Source organism: Tachyglossus aculeatus, chromosome 24 (assembly GCF_015852505.1).
Source record: "Tachyglossus aculeatus isolate mTacAcu1 chromosome 24, mTacAcu1.pri, whole genome shotgun sequence".
Taxonomy (NCBI): Eukaryota; Metazoa; Chordata; class Mammalia; order Monotremata; family Tachyglossidae; genus Tachyglossus; species Tachyglossus aculeatus.
In genome coordinates, this window is record NC_052089.1 from 28,974,303 (window position 1) to 28,993,473 (window position 19,171).

Here is a 19,171-nt window from a genome sequence, read left to right on the forward strand (position 1 = left end):
CAAATCCTGGCTCCGCCACTTGTCAGCTGGGTGACTTTGGGCCAGTCACTTCACTTCTCTGGGCCTCAGGTACCTCATCTATAAAATGAGGATTAAGACTGTGAGCCCACCATGGGACAACCTGATCACCTTGTAACCTCCCCAGCGTGTAGAACAGTGCTCTGCACATAGTAAGCGCTTAATTAATGCCATTATTATTATATTGGCTGTCAGAACCTGAGGCAGGCCGGAACTCCACCACTACAGCCCGGGAATGAACGCTCAGAGCAGAAAGTGCCCGTGCCCTTGCATCCGAGCCCCAGCCATCCAGACTTGGCCCCGTTTGTGATGTCCGGGAGGAGGGGGCCCACGAGAGGACACTGATGACCGCTGCGATTGTCAGCCTTAGGTTCGGTGCCCAACAGACCCAAGCCTCCACTTAGTAGATTCACAAACTAAATAAACTAGAAGAGAGTCACCAAATATGAAGCTCGGGCGGGCATTCTAGAAAGGATTGTGTCCTCTCAGTAGAGATATGTCCGACTGTCTGGTGATTTCATAGTTCTACTCTAGACTGAGAGTCTAAAGGAGATTGAGACAGACAGACATCATTATGGTCAAAAGCATTTGTTCATTCATTCATTCAATCGTATTTATTGAGCGCTTACTGTGTGCAGAGCACTGGACTAAGCGTTTGGGAAGTACAAGTCGGCCACATATAGACGGTCCCTACCCAGTAACGGGCTCAAGTCACCTGTGACGTTTTTGTTCTCCCCACAGATTTTCCTGGCATACTTTTCTTATCACCCTTGTATTTGCGTAGGTTTAACTTATTTATATCTATATCTATATCTATATCTATCTATCTATATATATATATATATATGTTTGTACTTATTTATTACTCTATTTATTTACTTATTTATTTTACCTGTACATATCTATTCTATTTATTTTATTTTGTTAGTATGTTTGGTTTTGTTCTCTGTCTCCCCCTTTTAGACTGTGAGCCCACTGTTGGGTAGGGATTGTCTCTATATGTTGCCAACTTGTACTTCCCAAGCGCTTAGTACAGTGCTCTGCACACAGTAAGCGCTCAATAAATACGATTGATTGATTGATTTATGACACTTGGCTAACCTGAAAATCTGGTGGTCTTCGTAAAGGAAACCACATGTTAAGGCATTGTGCCTGCTTCTTTAATTTTATCGTTTTTTCACCCTGTGAAATACAAGAAAAAACTTAAGTTCAATGATTTTAAGTATTGAATGAAACTAGAAGGATGTGTTTATTCCAGACTAAGACCCCTGGGGGTATAGAGACTCCATATTTTACTACTCACATTTAATCACTGGATGTCGGTTTTTGGTCCGAATTGCAGGTAATGCTGCTTCTGTGACCTAGAACAGGAAAACCCGCTTGGGAAGATGACGTAAACATTCCTCATTGGCTCAGTACAGATGTCAGATCCAAAACTGTTACTGTAGGCAAACATCTCTCTGATGAAGGACGAAATTGGGTGCCATTTACAAGGCTTTGATTTTCAATTTTATGCGCTCTTTTATTTCCTTTTCCCTTCTCTTCCTAATTGAGCCTTATTGCTTTTCCTTTTTTCGATGGCTCAGATTCCAAAGTGGGACAGTCAGGACAAACTGCTTGGACTGCCTCGATCGAACAAACAGCGTGCAAGCTTTCTTCGGTTTAGAGGTAGGACAAAATGGAACCTCTGGCACGGTAGCCTATTTTTTCCCCTCTTTTTATATGGTATTTATTAAGCACATAGTATGTGACAGATGCAAGATGATCAGGTCCCACTTGGGGCTGTCGGCCTTCATCCCCATTTTACAGATGAGGTAGCTGAGGCACAGAGAAGTAATAATAATAATGATGGCATTTATTAAGCACTTACTATGTGCAAAGCACTGTTCTAAGCTCTGGGGAGATTACAAAGTGATCAGGTTGTCCCGCGGAGGTCTCACGGTCTTCATCCCCATTTTACAGATGAGGGAACTGAGGCCCAGAGAAGTGAAGCGACTTGCCCAAGGATACACAGCAGTCAAGTGGTAGAGTCGGGATTAGAACCCAGGTCCTTCTGTCTCCCAAGCCCGTGCTCTATCCACCCTGCTTTAAGCAGATATGCGTTTTTGTTGCTTTTGTTTTTCCAGTTGAGAAATGCAGCTTGGTTCTACCCAGAAATCCGACCCCAGGGTATTAAAGCAACAGGGGAAGAAGTGTGGCCTAATGCAGAGTCCCGCCCTAGGAGTCTGAAGATCTGGGTTCTAATCCCAACCATGCCCACTTGACTGCTGTGTGCCTTTGGGCCTCAGTTCCCTCTTCTGCTTAATGGGAATTCAACACCTGTTCTCCCTCCAACCTAGACCGCGAACCCCATGCGGAATGGGGATTGTGTCTGACGTGATTATCAATTCCCACGGTGCCTAGTTTAGTGCCAGGCACGTATTAAGCACTCAACAACTACCTTCACTATTATCGTTGTTGTTATTATTATTGTATTACCAATGTCAGTAGTATTATTGTTGTTATTTTTATTGTTATCGTCTTCCCCTGGATTGTTTGTTGCAGATGCTGGCCAAACAACTGGAGGCCCTGGGTTTAGCTGAGAAGCCGCAGTTGATCACTCGCTTCCAGGAAGTTTTCCGGTCCATGTGGTCTATGAATGGAGATTCCATCAGCAAAATCTACGCAGGAACCGGAGCTCTTGAAGGCAAGGCGAAGGTAAAATTGAATGTTAATTTCTCGGTGTCTTAAACCGGCACTGCCACTGGCTTATTCTCGCCAATCAACGAAACGTTCTGGGGCTCCTGGCTTGGCCCTCCTCTCACGTGGCTGCTGTGAAGTTTCGATCCCCCCGTCTCTCTGGGTGGGGGCGGAGGGCTAGCCAGCGTAAGGATGGTCTCTGCAGCTTCAAGTAGAAAATACGTGGAGTAAAAGCAGTGACCGGGAACACTTGATTGCATATCCCGGCCATGTCACCTTTTGACTCGCTTCCATTCGGTTTCCAACAAGACAAGAAGCAGCTTGGCACAGTGGACGGGGCGTGGGCCTGGGAATCAAAAGCTCCTGGGTTCTAATCCCGGCTCCTCCACCTGTGTGCTGCGTGACCTTGGGCAAGTCACGTCACTTATCTGTGCCTCAGTTACCTCATCGATAAAATGGGGGATTAAATACTACTCCCTCATACTGAAGCTGTGAGCCCCATGTGTGATAGGGACTATGCCCAAACTCATTCTCTCATTATCTTCTATCTACCCCAGTGCTTACTACAGTGCTTGGCACAGTAAGCGCTCAACAAATAACAGAGCAAACAAAACAAGAGGGGAAGGCCTTTGGTTACTAGATGAGACCCACCCGTGAGTAGTGCGGCCAACTGGATAGAGCAGGGGGCTGGGAGTCAGAAGAACCTGGATTCTAATCCCGGCCCCTCCGCTTGTCTGCTCTGTGACCTTGAGCAAGTTACTTCACTTCTCTGTGCCTCAGTTACGTCATCTGTAAAACGGGGATTAAGACTGCGAGCCCAATGGGGAACAGGGCCTGTGTCCAACCCAGTTACCTTGTTACTACCTCAGTGTTTAGTACAGTACCTGGCGCACGGTAAGCGCTTAACAAATACTTCAGTTATTATTATTATTGTTTGTGCGGTGTGCCAGTGCCCTCCTTGGCATCCGTCATGGTGGCCGTCCCCTCAACTGTGCCCTTCCACAATCCACTGCAGACCTCTCAACCACTCATCCGGCCAAACCTTTCCCGGCCCTCTTGGGATTCTCGGCCCACGTGAGTTCCTCCGAAAAATTCCATGGTTGGCTAGGGTTTTCCTTTTAGCCTGTTCTCCCCGACAATGGTTCCGTTTCCTCTCCGCACCACTTGAGCCAAGCACTGTCTAGGGGCTAGTGGGTCTTGCCCACAGAGGAGCTGCTCACTTCCTGGCATTGTTTGGAGATTTAACCCAAGTGTCTGTCGTCCTTCATTGGAAAGCTGCCCCGCCGTCCCATTCGTCTGTGTTTCGTCCCTCGAGAGGGTTTGCGTTTTTGTAGCTTATCCCTCTAGACTGTAAGTTTATGGGCAGGGAGAGTGTTTGCTAATTCTGCTAATTCTCCCAAGCACGCAGTACTGTGCTCTGCGGACAGTAGAGCATTGATTGATTGGGGACACATTCACGTGTTCAAGCAGTTGTAACTTTAAACATGATTTCCTTTCACTTCCTTCTGAAAAGGACTAGCCAATTTCCACCATCGAAGTATATTTTTACTCGAAGCCATTAGATGTCACACCTCCCAGAGACCACTGACTCAACTGTATCCATCATTCAACTCTCCTGAGCAGCACTCTATCTCTAATCCCCAGTACCCAAAAACAATTTGATCCATTTCTGCTTCACGTTAATTAATCAGTTTGTCGGCAACTTTCTGCTCACCTGAGTTAATTTTTTTCTGTCCTTAATTGCCAGTTTTTAAATTTCCGAATGTGCCTGGTCATCTTTTTAAGATCTTTCCCTACGTGATTATTCTTGTCATCTGGTTTGGTTTTTTTTTGGTTTTTCTTCTTTATCTGATAATGATCCGAGACGTAATTCACTTTATTCTTCTGTCCCTGCTGCGGGCTCCCGGGACTACTGCTTATCACTTCCACGACAGCATTTTTCCTGTTTCTTTTTAAATCTGTCCACGTATTGGAAACGCCAAACGGTTTGCCCATAAATGAGGTTTGCCGTTTCCCGCTCTAGCAAAGTTGCCATTTACCTTTAAGACCTTTGTGTACCTTGGCCTTTCGCTCGTGAAGAGTGTTCCGGGGTGTCCACTTTTCATGTGTGCAGGCAGACCCTGAGGCCCTGTTTGGTTATGGATACTTTGATTAGTAGGGTAGTAGCAAGACACTCCTTTGAAGACCCGTTTCGCCATCTACCCCTCGAACCTCATTCTGAATGTCTGTCTCCTCGGCTACTGATGCCACGCGTGGGAACCGCAGGTTACCCTGATTTCTCTCATTCTGTCTTCAGCATAATATATAAATGTTGATGATTTATATATTAATGTTCCTCTCTGAACTGTATTAAAATCTAACATCTCGACTGCTCTTTCTTTTGCTCTCTCCGCGCTCCTTTCGATTAATTGCCTGGTACTGTGAACGGTGAGTGTTTTGGGTTTTTTTGGACCGTCATCCGTGCGATGCATTAGCCGGAAGGCTGTGGTAGTTTTTGAAACGACAGTAAAACTTACTGTAAAAACCAATTCAGCAAGTCATGGCATGGCTTAAAGTAATTCTGCAGAATTTGTTGATGGAGTGATATTTTGCTTTAATCGTTAGTTTATGCTGTTCCAAGCATAGATTGTCTACTTACTCCTTTATGTTGTCCTCTTCCAAGTGATTAGTACCGTTCTCTGCACCCAGTAAGTGCTCAATAAATATGATTGATTTAGAAAGTCCACCTAGCAGTTCCTGAATTTTGAAACTATGTGAAAACCCTTTTTAAATGGTGTGGCTCTGTGCTAGGCACTGTCAGTCCACTTAAGGCAAAACTTCTTGTTTCCCAAAGAAGATGACATCCCTGAAGGATATTTTTTCTTTCCACCCGCCGTTGCCATTGTCATTGGAGTTTTCTGGAGTTTTTGGGTGCATTCCCCCAAAGGTCGGGGAGAGCTGCCTGTATTAAGGATTGGTTTTGAGGAGTTGGGTCCATGATCCATTGTTGCCCATATTTCGGTAACCACAGGCCATCAGCTCCAGGAGGTTGGGGAAGGTGAGGGGGAGTTAGGATTTCCTGGGATCCCTAGGGTGGGCCTGGGGAACCGGTGGTGAGAAGGGGATAAGCCTCATGGAGTAGCGGTGTTGGCAAGGAGGTTGTTACCATGCCCGCAACCACTGCCCCCCACCACCCTTTGGTCCTCCAGGGCTGACCAGTCCTCAGTCTCTACCCCCAGATTATATGCACAAACTCAGTTTCCAGGAAGTGGGTTTCCGTATGTGCAGGGCTTATAAAAATTACTGACAGATGGATGAAGTGCACCAAAGGGGTGTATTTTGTATATGACAGCGTTCACATAAAGCGTGGTGTCATTAAGTTAAAAATGATGAGATGAATCCTTTCACTCCCTGGATTGATTAGCTCCTAAATACCCTTCACACCCCTTCAGATTCCCGTTCAGTACTGGCCGTCTGGAGGTGTGTTTCACTTTCTCCATTCCTAAGTACCAGACCAGAAAAGAAGAATCTGGGAAAAAGCTTGTTTCTTTATAATCCCAGTCCCAGTGCATTACCACTGAAGGAGAAGGAGCTGTGGCCTAGTGGATAGAGCATGGGTCTGGAAATCAAAAGGACCTGGGCTCTAATCCCGGCTCTGCCACTTCTCTGCTGTGTGACCTTGGGTAGGTCACTTCACTCTTCTGGGCCTCAGTTACCTCATCTGTAAAACGGGGATCTGTGAGCCCCCTGTGGGACATGGACTGTGTCCAATCTGTGTAAACTTGTATCTCCACTCATTGCCTAGTACTTAGTAAGCACTTAAAATACCATAAATAAAGAAACTTGGGATGACAATTTCGAAGGACCTGAATTTTTAAAGTTTTTGGATTATCCATAGGTTCTTCTGCAGCATAGCTGCTAAAGTGAGCAATTTTGACAGTCTCCTGGGAATTCATACTATGCTTTTACGTAGAGAGATCAAGCAGGGCAGGTAACATCCCATTTTATAGAAGAGGCACGAAGAGGGTGAATAACATGTCCAACGTCCCAAAGCTGGGTAGTCACGGAATCATCATCACTGTATTTCTTGAGCGCTCACTGTAGGCAGAGCACTGTATTGAGAGCTAGGGAGAGATTCAGGCAGAGGGTCCTGAGGTTCCCATTGTCTTTGCACTGTCCCGTGCTGCCTCTGTGCGGTAAATGCTGAGTGCCAGTTCGCCTTTCCTCTTGGATAGAGAGCCTGCGTAGAGAGGCATTTCTCCACAGAGGAAACATGGCAGTGAAAAACCTTCACCCTCTATTGCCGTTGAGGCCAAAGAGTGGAGGTTTGAAATAGTGAGGAAAAAGAAATGGGCCTCTATTCCTCCACCTCTTATAGCAGCAAAGAGTCGGTTAAGGTTCCAAATTCTGTTATCCGTAATGTATTTTTATTAACTTCCGTCTCCCCCTCTAGTATATATGTGTATATATATATAGTATATATATATATAACCCTGTATATATGCATGTACATATTTATTACTCTATTTATTTATTTTACTTGTATATATCTATTCTATTTATTTTATTTTGTTAGTATGTTTGGTTTTGTCTCCCCCTTTTAGACTGTGAGCCCACTGTTGGGTAGGGATTGTCTCTATATGTTGCCAATTTGTACTTCCCAAGCGCTTAGTACGGTGCTCTGCACACAGTAAGCGCTCAATAAATACGATTGATTGATTGATCGATAGTATGTTAAACTCCTTCTGGACAGGGAAGGTGTCTGCCAACTCTGTTGCATTGTGCTCCCTCAAACGCCTTGTCCAGTGCCCCGCACACAGTAAGCACTTAGGAAATACAATGGGTCGATGACTCGGTTGATAGGTTTCCCTTGGCACAGTGCAGGAGATCTCACTCCCCCATTCCTCCCACGACAGGCTGGGAAGCTGAAGGACGGCGCTCGCTCCGTAACCAGAACAATTCAGAATAACTTCTTCGACAGCTCCAAGCAAGAGGCCATCGACATTCTGCTTCTGGGGAATACGCTCAACAGCGACCTTGCCGATAAAGCCCGAGCGCTCCTAACCACCGGCAGCCTACGTGGTACGTCTGCCCTGCTGGCTTTGGTTCAGAGAATGGTTACTCTAGTTACTGACAGTAGTAGAATTGTAGAATTGACATTCTGCAAGTCCAGGATAGAAAGACATTGTTTTGCAGCGATGCGTTGATACTTGAGCATTTTCAGTCAGCAGCAGCTCTGATGGAAATGCCATTGATTTTTCCAAGGCTGTATTAGGAAAATATGACGTGGGACGTAATTCCCTTCTAAAAAAAAAAAAAACTGCTGTTCTCGCCTAATCTGTAAATTAAGACAAAGTAATAGGTACTTGATGATGATGGCATTTGTTAAGCGCTTACTATGTGCAAAGCACTGTTCTAAGCGCTGAAAGCATTGTTCTAAGCGCTGGGGGGATACAAGGTGATCAGGTTGTCCCACGGGGGGCTCACAGTCAATCCCCATTTTACAGATGAGGGAACTGAGGTGCAGAGAAGTTAAGTGACTTGCCCAAAGTCACACAGCTGACAGTTGGCAGAGGCGGGATTTGAACCCATGACCTCTGACTCCAAAGCCCGGGCTCTTTCCACTGAGCCACGCTGCTTCTCCTTCATAACATTCTCAATTTAATATCTGAACATATCCTGCAGCATAAATACCAATTAATCTGGAAGAAATGTAAAAAGAAATCAAGCTCCACTTGACATATCCTGCAGCATAAATATCTACTAATCTAGAACAAATTTAAAAAAGAAATCAGTCTCCACTTGATCTCTTTTGAACCCCTCTCCGGTTCTCCATGAGCTTTTAGGAATTTGTACCCTCATTTTTGCTCTTATCAGGGTGCTGCTCCGACTTTAAATCCCATTGCTAAAGCCTGAAAAGTATTGTTGCAGATTTTAAAAATCGCATTAAAAATTCAGAGCAGTGGCCCAGTGAAAGTCAAGCCCAGTGGGCGTGACCCCTCCAGGGCAGGGGCCCAGTGAAAATTTTACACCCATTGAAAGCACCATTGCAAACCCGTGGCCTTCCTCCCTGTGTTATGTCGAAGCATATTTTGCTCCTCCTTCCTCCCCCAGTTGAATCAGCTTTCCTGTTGTTTTTACCAGTGGGGTGACGGGGCAGTCGGTCCCACAGTAGATTACCCCCGCTTAGAAATCAATGATGCGTCCCGCAGGCCCCCATGTACCAGCCTGGAGAGTGGCCCCCCGAATTCAACTAAAGGTCTTTCGCGGGGTTCTGTGAAGACACTGAAAATTGGTTTTTTCCATCAGCTGAGAAAATAGACGATATTAAGGATCGATTCTTGCGATAGAAGTGACGGTTTTGCTCCGCTTTAATTTATTAATAGTATTAAGAGCAAAGATATAGCTTCTGTTTCATTTATTAATAGTAATAATAGTAGTGATATTGATTAAGCACTTGCTACATGCTTAGCGCTGGAGTTGTTCCAAGTTAAGAGACGGGACGGGCCCCCGCTCCACATGGGTCTCACGGGCATGTGTGCGACTAGCCGGAATCCAGCTGGCTTGTTTGAATCACCTCTTAAAAGGTCATTTGCTCGTGAGACATTGGATTTTGAAGCTCTAACTTTTGTTTGACTGATTTCTTCTTGTTTTCTTCTTGATGCACCCGTAGTTTCTGAGCAGACGTTACAGTCAGGTATAGTATAGTAAATTAAGTAATAAATGAACAACCCAGTCAATCGATCATATTTACCGAGTGCTTACTATGTGCGGAGCACCATACTAAGCCCTTGGGAGGGTAAACTACAACAGAATTGGCAGGCACCTTCGCTTGCCTACTCTCTAGAGAGTGTAAGCTCCTGTCCTATCAACTTTCTGTAACGGGGATCATTGTCACCCACAAATCAAAATAGGATTTACAGAGTATGTTGTCTCTGAGATGGAGCCACCTCACTGGTTGGTGGTCGTAACTTGGGGGAGTTGTGGGTTGGGAGAACAAAATAGAAGGAAATGGAAAATTCCTTGGTTCTTGGTGTAGTAGACGTTTGCTTCTGGTCTACTTTTTCACTTTGGTTGGCAGTTTTCAAAACAAATATTATCTGGTTTTGGTAATAATGATAATTATGGTATTTAAGAACTCCCTATGTGTCAAGCACCATATTAAGCTCTGGGTTAGATGCAGGATTATCAGCTCCCATGTGAGGCTCACAGTCCTAAGAAGGAAGGAGAACAGGTCTTGAATCCCTATTTTGCAGATAATAATAATAATATTGATGGTATTGGTTAAGTGCTTACTGTGTGCCAAGCACTGTTCTAAGCACTGGGGAGGTTACAAGGTGATCAGTTTGTCCCACGTGGGGCTCCCAGTCTTAATCCCCATTTTACAGATGAGGTAACGGGGGCACAGAGAAGTTAAGTGACTTGCCCAAAATCACACAGCTGACAATTGGCGGAGTCCGGATTTGAACCCATGACCTCTGACTCCAAAGCCCGGGCTCTTTCCACTGAACCACACTGCTCCTCAGATGTGAGAACTGAGGCACGAGGGCACATAGCGGTCATGTGGCGGAGTCAGAAATTGAACCCAGGACCCTTCACTCCGAGGTCCAGGCTCTTTCCATTAGTTTACTCTGCTTCCCTGCCATCAACAGGACTATAAAAAAGTTAATCTCCCTGAGCTTCAAGACTACTCCGCAGTGGGTACTTTGAGGCAAAATATGTTATTTTTCCGCATCTCGTCCTTTCCTTGAAGAATGAAGAACTCTCCTGCTTAGTTTGCAGAGCCCCAAGCTATAAGCAATCAATCAGTGATGATGATGGTATTTGTTAAGCGCTTACTATGTGCAAAGCACTGTTCTAAGCACTTGGGGGGGGGGGATACAAGGTGATCAGGTTGTCCCATGTGGGGCTCACAGCCTTAATCCCCCTTTTACAGATGAGGGAACTGAGGCCCAGAGAGGTTGTGACTTGCCCAAAGTCACACAGCTGACAGTTGGCGGAGCTGGGATTTGAACCCGTGCCCTCTGACTCCAAAGCCCGGGCTCTTTCCACTGAATGAGCGCTTACTCTGTGCAGAGCACTGTACTGAGTGTTTGGGAGAGAACAATAGGAAAGAGTTGGTCGACCCGTTCCCTGCCCACGGTGAGGTGACAGTAACCACCCAGTTATTGAGGCTGAAGGTCCCCGCTTTAGGACGCTTTCATGATCCAACCCTGGAAATCTGGGACTTCAGGCACCATGGAGAAGCCTCCCTGCTGTGCGGCCCAGGCACCGTTCGCCTGGAGACTGTTCGGAGGAAGCAGGCCGGGACTCTCAACATCCACCCTGGGGTGTTTTAGGGAGACACAAGGAGACTGGTGGACTCTGTGCTGGGCTCTAGGAGGATTTGGTCAGACTTGCCGCCTCCGTTCGTTTGCGTCTCCCGCTTTAAGCTCCCAGTCCCACGGCTCACAGCGAGCTATCCAGGCTCTGCGCAGAGTCGGCGCTCAGTAAATAGCCTCGATCGATTGACGGGTTGTTCCAAGAACCATCCCCTGCTGTATCTTTTATGGCCACTGCTCCCCCATCCGCACTCCAGAGGAGTGCGGCCTGCGTTTCCGCGGTAAGGTTGCCTGGGGACCGATCACGTATCCCAAGGGGTTTCACGGGGAGGGACCTCGCAGGAAACCCCCGACCCACAGGGTCAATCAATCAATCAATCATATTTATTGAGCGCTTACTGTGTGCAGAGCACTGTACTAAGCGCTTGGGAAGTACAAGTTGGCAACATATAGAGACAGTCCCTACCCAACAGTGGGCTCACGGTCTAAAAGGGGGAGACGGAGAACAAAACCAAGCATACTAACAAAATAAAATAAATAGAATAGATATGTACAAGTAAAATAAATAAATAAATAGAGTAATAAATATGTACTATATTACATATTTAATGGGGTCGATGCCGACTCCGCGGAGAATTCTCCTCTGAGAGAGAGGCTCGCTGACTTGGTCTCGGCTGGAACTAGGTTTGAAGGTTGCATTTCTAAGCCCTCGAACTACGTGAGGAGGCAAAGGGAACATCCCAGGGTGACCCACTTGCCACTGGGAGGCCGGCCTGGCTCCCAACAGCTTGTTGGCTGAGCTCAGAGAGACATTCATCATCATCATCATCAATCATATTTATTGAGCGCTTACTGTGTGCAGAGCACTGTACTGAGTGCTTGGAAAGTACAAGTTGGCAACATATAGAGACAGTCCCTACCCAACAGTGGGCTCACAGTCTAAAAGGGGGAGACAGAGAACAAAACCAAACATACTAACAAAATAAAATAAATAGAATAGATATGTACAAGTAAAATAAATAAATAAATAAATAATAGAGTAATAAATATGTACAAACATATATACATATATACAGGTGCTGTGGGGAAGGGAAGGAGGTAAGAAAGCCCTTCCAATTCCTCTGTTCCTCCCTCGTGACCAGGCCTAGCCCAGCTGCTCTGTTTTGGGGAGTTTTTTTTACTGATAATTGTTCAGCACTTACCTTGTGCCAGAGATTTTGCTAAGCACCCGAGGTAGTTACCATCATCATCATCAATCGTATTTATTGAGCGCTTACTATGTGCAGAGCACTGTACTAAGCGCTTGGGAAGTACAAATTGGCAACATATAGAGGCAGTCCCTACCCAACAGTGGGCTCACAGTCTAAAAGGGGGAGACAGAGAACAAAACCAAACGTACTAACAAAATAAAATAAATAGAATAGATATGTAATAGATATGTATAATAGATAGTTACCAGGTTATTAGGTTGGACACGGCCCCTGGCCCAGACATGGCTCACAGTCGTAATCCCCATTTTACAGGTGAGGTAAAGGAGGCCCAGATAAGGTTAGTGACTTGCCCGTGGTCACAGAGCGGACAAGGGGCAGAGCCAGGGTTGGAACTCAGGTCCTTCTGACCCCATTCCCCCTGTGGCACTTACTTTCCCAGTTGGTTCCTCTCAGGCAGGGCAGGTCGTGGGGAGAGCGGAACTGTGAGTCACGGGAGGAAATGATTCCCCCTAAAGTGCCTCCCAGCCTCTTTTGGGGCCCGGGGATGGATTTTGGTGCCATGAAGGATGCAATAGCGTGAACACCGAATCTGTTTTCAGTTTTTGAAAGGTGATCATTTTCCAAAAGTCTTTTGAAGAATTGTTTGTGTGAATCGGGAAGGTGCCTCAGTCTTTCAGGTTGCTGAATATTACCAGGAAAGAATATTCAGACGAGGCCGAGTTGGAGGACTTCTTCCATCCTCATTAAGTATTTACACACCCACACACTCTTTGTGATGTGTGATGCATCAGTCAGTCAGTTGTATTTATTGAGCACTTACTACGTGCAGAGCACTGTGCTAAACCTCTGGGAGACTACAAGCCAATGGAATTAGCAGACGTTTTCCCTGCCCATAATGAGCGTACAGTCTAGAGGGGGAGACGGACATTAATATGAATCATTAAGTCATTTGTAATATATAATTTAAAGACAAAAATTCCATTTTCTTCTTGGAGTGGATCTCTAATCAGAAGACAGAGCCCACGGTCCTCAAGCCGCAGGCTGCCTTCAGATGCGCTGGCACTAGAAAGACTGCCACCTTTAAGTGATCGTGTCTGCTGGGAGTCCTGCTTGCCCTTTCCCTCCTCCAGCCTCTTGCCTGGGTATAGTCATTTTTTTTATGGTCTTTAAGCGCTTACCATGTGCCGAGCACTATACTAAGTGCTAGGGCAGATCCAAGCTAATCAGGTTGGACACAGTCCACGTCCCACCTGGGGCCCACAGCCTTTAATCCCCATTTTACAGATGAGGGATCTGAGACACAAAGAAGTGAAGTGTTCGCTCAAGGTCACCCAACAGACAAGTGGTGGAGCTGGGATTAGAATAATAATAATAATAATAATAATAATGTTGGTATTAAGCACTTACTATGTGCCAAGCACTGTTCTAAGCACTGGGGTAGATACAAGGTAATCAGGTTGTCCCACGTGGGGCTCACAGTCTTCATCCTCATTTTACAGATGAGGGAACTGAGGCCCAGAGAAGTGAAGTGACTTGCCCAAAGTCACACAGCTGACAAGTGGCGGAGCCAGGATTTGAACCCATGACCCCTGACTCCAAAGCCCGGGCTCTTTCCACTGAGCCATGCTGCTTCTCTCTTGCTAAGAACGCAAGTTAATTAAAAAAATTAATTGAAGCGTTTTTCTCGGAGTCATCATTATGAATCATTAATCATCATTATAAATCATTATAATATCATTATATTATTATAACCCAGGTCCTCCATCTTCCAGGCTCTTTCCTGTGTGCTCTTTCCTTTAGGCCACACTGCTTTTCATGATATGAGACTTTTGACATTTGGTCCTGATTTAAGGCCTTCACAATTGTTCCTCTGGGGTATGCATTTTCTTTAGCTTGGTGTGCTAATGCTTAAGATGAGAAGCAGCGGTCCTCTGTGGAAAGAGCCCAGGCTTTGGAGGCAGAGGTCATGGGTTCAAATCCCGACTCCACCAATTGTCAGCTGTGTGACTTTGGGCAAGTCACTTCACTTCTCTGTGCCTCAGTTACCTCATCTGTAAATGGGGATTAAGATTGTGAGCCCCACGTGGGACAAACTGATCACCTTGTATTCCCCCAGCACTTAGAACAGTACTTGGCACATAGTAAGCACTTAACAAATACCATCATTATTATTATTATTATTATTATCATCAAATGGGGAAAAACGGGCCCTCATGTGGACAGGGAGGATGGGGGAGATTTTCTGTCAAGGCTCATGGCTTCCCATCCTCTTGCCAGATCGGGTCTCCCACGTTCTTCATTCGTTCATTCACTAGTATTTATTGAGTGCTTATTGTGTACAAAACAGGGTACTAAGCGCTTGGGAGAGTACTGTATACCAATACATAGACACATTCCCTGCCCACAACAAGCTTATAATCCTTTCTAGATTGCTCCCAGGCCTTTGGTCCTCACAGTTTCCTAAGCTTTGCCTAAGGTTTGGACTTTGCCTAAGGTCTGGACCGAAAGAAACTCTGAGCCAGCCAGAGAGAGAGTAAATATTGGATTGCAATTCTAACACCTAATTCAAGTTTAAGATCAAAGGGATAGTCTCCTTTCTTCTCTGTCAGGTAGTATTCATCCCTCTGGGGCTATGTCTCATCCTTAATTAAGCAGGCTGCCAGGAGACAGAGGCTTTCATGTAAATGTTGTTTTCCACCTTGTTTGTGGAGAGGAAGTGGTCTCCTTTCCCAGGACCCAATTACATGGGAAAAAGTAACCGTTATCAAGAAGGGGGGTCAGCGGTTAGGTAGCCGAGGTCCCACCCTCGAGGGCCTCCTTGCCTCCTCCGGGGAAGGGTCCAGCTGTCGGAGGTGCATGCCCTATTCCCAGTTGGGGCTACCAAGTTGGTTTGGTGTCCGCTGTCTTGTTTTGGTGAGCCTTGGGGTAGAATTTGCTTTCCCAGCAGGTAGCGCGCTGTGCCCATGCATGATTCGCTTTGTGCCCGTGTCCGCCGGGAACGATAAACGCACCTTCCCGAGCCTCTTTTTCCCTCCTCCCACTCGGATCTCCCGTAAGGATCTGTGTCCCGGTAAATAAATCTAGCCCTCTGGGGCTTGGGTTTTTTTCGTGTGTGTTTTGACTTTTTTTTCTGTGTGCGGGGGGAACAGCATCCACCAAAGTCCTGAAAAGTATGTGCGAGAACTTCTACAAGTACTCCAAGCCGAGGAAAATCCGAGTGTGCGCCGGAACGTGGAACGTCAACGGGGGCAAGCAGTTCCGCAGCATCGCTTTTAAGAACCAGACCCTCACCGACTGGCTGCTCGACGCCCCCAAACTGGCCGGGGTCCAGGAGTTCCAAGGTGGGCCGCGCCCGATCCGACCGGTCGCACCAACCCCACCTGTGGGGGCAGGGGAATTGATTACGAGATGATACATCATCCTCATCAATCGTATTTATTGAGCGCTTACTATGTGCAGAGCACTGTACTAAGCGCTTGGGAAGTACAAATTGGCAACATATAGAGACAGTCCCTACCCAACAGTGGGCTCACAGTCAATAAAAATCACTTGAGCCTGGAGGGATTCTGAGGCAAAAAGCAACTTTCTTTAATAATGACACGCCAGACTCACAATTGTGGTTTTTGTTACGCGCTTACTATCGATCGGTCAAATTTACTGAGCGTTTACGATGAGCAGAGCACTGTGCTAAGCGCTTGGGAGAGTACAGAACATCAGAATTAGCAGAAACATTCCCTGCCCATAATGAGCTTAGTCTAGAGCATACTGTGTGCCAAGCATTGTATTAACCCCTGGGGTAGATCCAAGATCATCAGGTCCCAAATAGGGCGCCCAAAGCTGGAGGAAGAGCAGGTATCGCATCCCTATTTTGCAGATGAGGGAACTGAGGCACAGAGAAGTACCCAAGGTCACACAGCAGACACGTGGCGGAGCCGGGATCAAAACCCAGCTCCTCTAACTCCTAGGCCTGTGCTCTTTCCACTAGTCCTCACTGCTTTTCTCTGTGGGGTCGCAGTTGTGTTTTTTGTTTTGGAAAAAATCCTCCCTTTTGGTGGAGTTAAATACAGCTGCTCACTGCTGCCTGAAACTGGGAATCGTGTGGCTCAGTGGATAAAACTCGGGCCTGAGAGTCAGAAGGACCTGGGTTCTAATCCTGGCTCTTCCATATGCCTGCCGTGTGACCCTGGGCAAGTCACTTCACTCTCTGGGCCTCAGTTACCTCCTCTGTAAAATGGGGATTGAGACCGAGAGCCCCACGTGGGACAGGGACTGTGTCCAACCTGATTAACCTGTATCTACTCCAGAACTTAGAAAAGTGCTTGGCATGCAGCAAGCGCTTAACAAACACCATGATTATTTTAATTTTTATTACCTCGGGATCTTGTCGGAATTGCCAACTTGTAGCAGCCCGGGAAAGCCGCGGCACCTCAGGTTGTGAAACTGGGGATCTGGCTGCGGCGAAGGGGTTCCAACGCAAGGAAAACCAGGATGGTTCACTTTGGGTTTTTACCTGGAAGAAAAGGGCGATTTTTTTGTAACCGTCACAAGGTCTTCCTTTTGTCCAACATCTCTGATGTGATAGCGGGGGCGAGGATGTAGACTACGGGCTGGAACTTTGCCTTGGAGGAGTTGGACGCTTTCATGTAGAGTCGCTGTTTCCAGTGAACGTGTTGAAAAGCCAGATGTTACTAGCCGGGTGTGTTCTGTCGGGATGATCGTAATCGGAAGGAAGGAGCCAACCGGATTCTTTGATGCTTAATTCTAGATCAGAGAAGCAAGCCCACGGACATATTTGCAATTGGCTTTGAAGAAATGGTGGAATTAAATGCGGGAAATATAGTGAATGCAAGGTAAGGTGATTCAGAAGGACGAGGCAGCCGTGAGACTAGAGTTCTGAGACCGGATCCTGCTCAAATTGAAGAGATTCTTTTTGTATTTGGAGACTTCACCAAAGCCCGCTGCTTGGAAACCAACTTCCGAACTAGAGTTATTGGGGCGCTCCTGTCGTCAGTGGCAACCAAGCCCGGTACCAGGCTCGGAGAAGAGTTCAGCCCGAGAACTGGGTTCGGGTTTGGGCTCTGGGGGACCGAAACCTTATAATAATAATAATAATAATAATGGTATCTGTTAAGCGCTTACTATGTGCCAAGCATTTTTCTAAGCCGTGAGGTAGATACAGGCTAATCAGATTGTCCCACGTGGGGCTCAGTCTTAATCCCCATTTTACAGATGAGGTACCTGAGGCACAGAGAAGTTAAGTGACTTTCCCAAAGTCACACAGCTTACAAGTGGCGGAGCCAAGTTTGGAACCCACGACCCCTGACTCCTAAGCCCGGACTTTTTCCACTAAGCCACGCTGTTTCTCGCTTATTTAACTCATACTCCCCCTTTACCCGGGGCACGGGAGGCCACAAACAGGCAGACCAGGGAGTGGCGGATTTCTTTTTTTTTTTTTTTTTAACACGGAGGTGGAAAAAGTGCTTGGGAGCGTACAGCAGTTAGCAGACACCTTCCCTGCCCACATCAACCTTCCAGTCTAGGGTCGGGGCCAGACATGAATTGAAATAAATAATTGATCATATATAATTTATATATTTTAAGCAGAGGTGACTTTTTGGATTTGAGGACTAGATTGTGTGTGCGGGCGTGTTTGTGTGTGTTTTGTGGGAGGAAAACCAACAGCTAGAACAGCGAGGACAGCTGATGGGTGGGTGGCCTGCCCCCAACCCAGAACCCGGGACCTGTGGGCGTTCTTTGGGATTTCAGTCAGCGACTGAAACTCCGGAAACTCCTCACTATTGCCTTCAAAGCAGTCAATCACCTTGCCCCTTCCTACCTCACCCCACTACCCTCCTGCTAATAATAATAATAATAATAATAATATGATGGTATTTGTTAAGCACTTACTATGTGCAAAGCACTGTTCTAAGCACCAGCGGGGTGGGGGGAGGGGAATACAAGCTGATCAGGTTGTCCCACGTGGGGCTCACAGTCTTAATCCCCATTTTACAGATGAGGGAACTGAGGCCCAGAGAAGTGAAGTGACTTGCCTAAAGTCACACAGCTGACAGTTGGCGGAGCCGGGATTTGAACCCATGACCTCTGACTCCAAAGCCCGGGCTCTTTCCACTGAGCCACGCTGCTTCTCACAGCTACAACCTGCTACACGCTGCTACAACCCGACTCGTACACTTTGCTCCTCTAACCTTCTCACTGTCCCTTGATCCCTGGCCTAGTGGATAGAACATGGGCCTAGGAATCTCGAGGTCTTGGGTTCTAATCCTGGCTCTGCCACTTGTCTGCTTTGTGACCATGGGCAAGTCACTTCACTTCTCCGCGCCTCAGTTACCTCATCTTTAAAATGCGGATCGAGACTGTGGTCCCCATGTGGGACAGGGACTGTGTCCTACCCAATTTGTTTGTATCCACACCAGGGCTTAGTACAGTCCCTAGCACACAGGAAACAATTAGCAAATACCGCAATCATTATTCAGCGCTTAGTACAGTGCCTGGCACATAGTAAGCGCTTAACAAATACCATAATTATTATTATTATCTAGCTGTCGACCCCTCACCACTGCCACTGGCTTGGAACACCCTCCCTCCTCAAATCCAACAGAAAGTGGCTCTCCCCACCTTCAAAGCCTTACCGAAGGCCCATCCCCTCCAAGAGGCCTTTCCAGACTAAGCGCTCCTTTCCTCTTCTCCCACTCTCTTCCGCATTGCACTGGCTTGCTCCCTTTATTCATCCCCTCTCCCGGCCCCACACCACTTATGTACGTATTCTAATTTATTTATTTCTATTAATGTCTGCCTTCCCCGCTACACTGAAAGCTCGTTTTGGGCAGGGAATTTGTCTCCTTATCGTTGTATGGCACTCTCCCAAGTGCTTAGTACAGTGGCCTGCGCACAGTAAGCGCTCAAGAAATGAATGGAATGAATGAATGGAATGAATGAATGAGT

The 19,171-nt window shown here is 46.6% G+C and overlaps 1 protein-coding gene across 1 annotated transcript in view; it reads left to right on the plus strand.

Annotated features, from left to right (window-relative positions):
* SYNJ1 (synaptojanin 1) overlaps positions 1-19,171 on the plus strand; it is a 79,532-nt gene that overhangs the window by 28,809 nt on the left and 31,552 nt on the right. The window contains exons 9-14 of the mRNA XM_038766396.1: positions 1,605-1,686; positions 2,563-2,715; positions 7,602-7,758; positions 9,350-9,373; positions 15,358-15,549; positions 16,974-17,058. Coding sequence (XP_038622324.1) covers positions 1,605-1,686; positions 2,563-2,715; positions 7,602-7,758; positions 9,350-9,373; positions 15,358-15,549; positions 16,974-17,058 — 693 coding nt within the window. The remainder of the gene's footprint in view (positions 1-1,604; positions 1,687-2,562; positions 2,716-7,601; positions 7,759-9,349; positions 9,374-15,357; positions 15,550-16,973; positions 17,059-19,171) is intronic.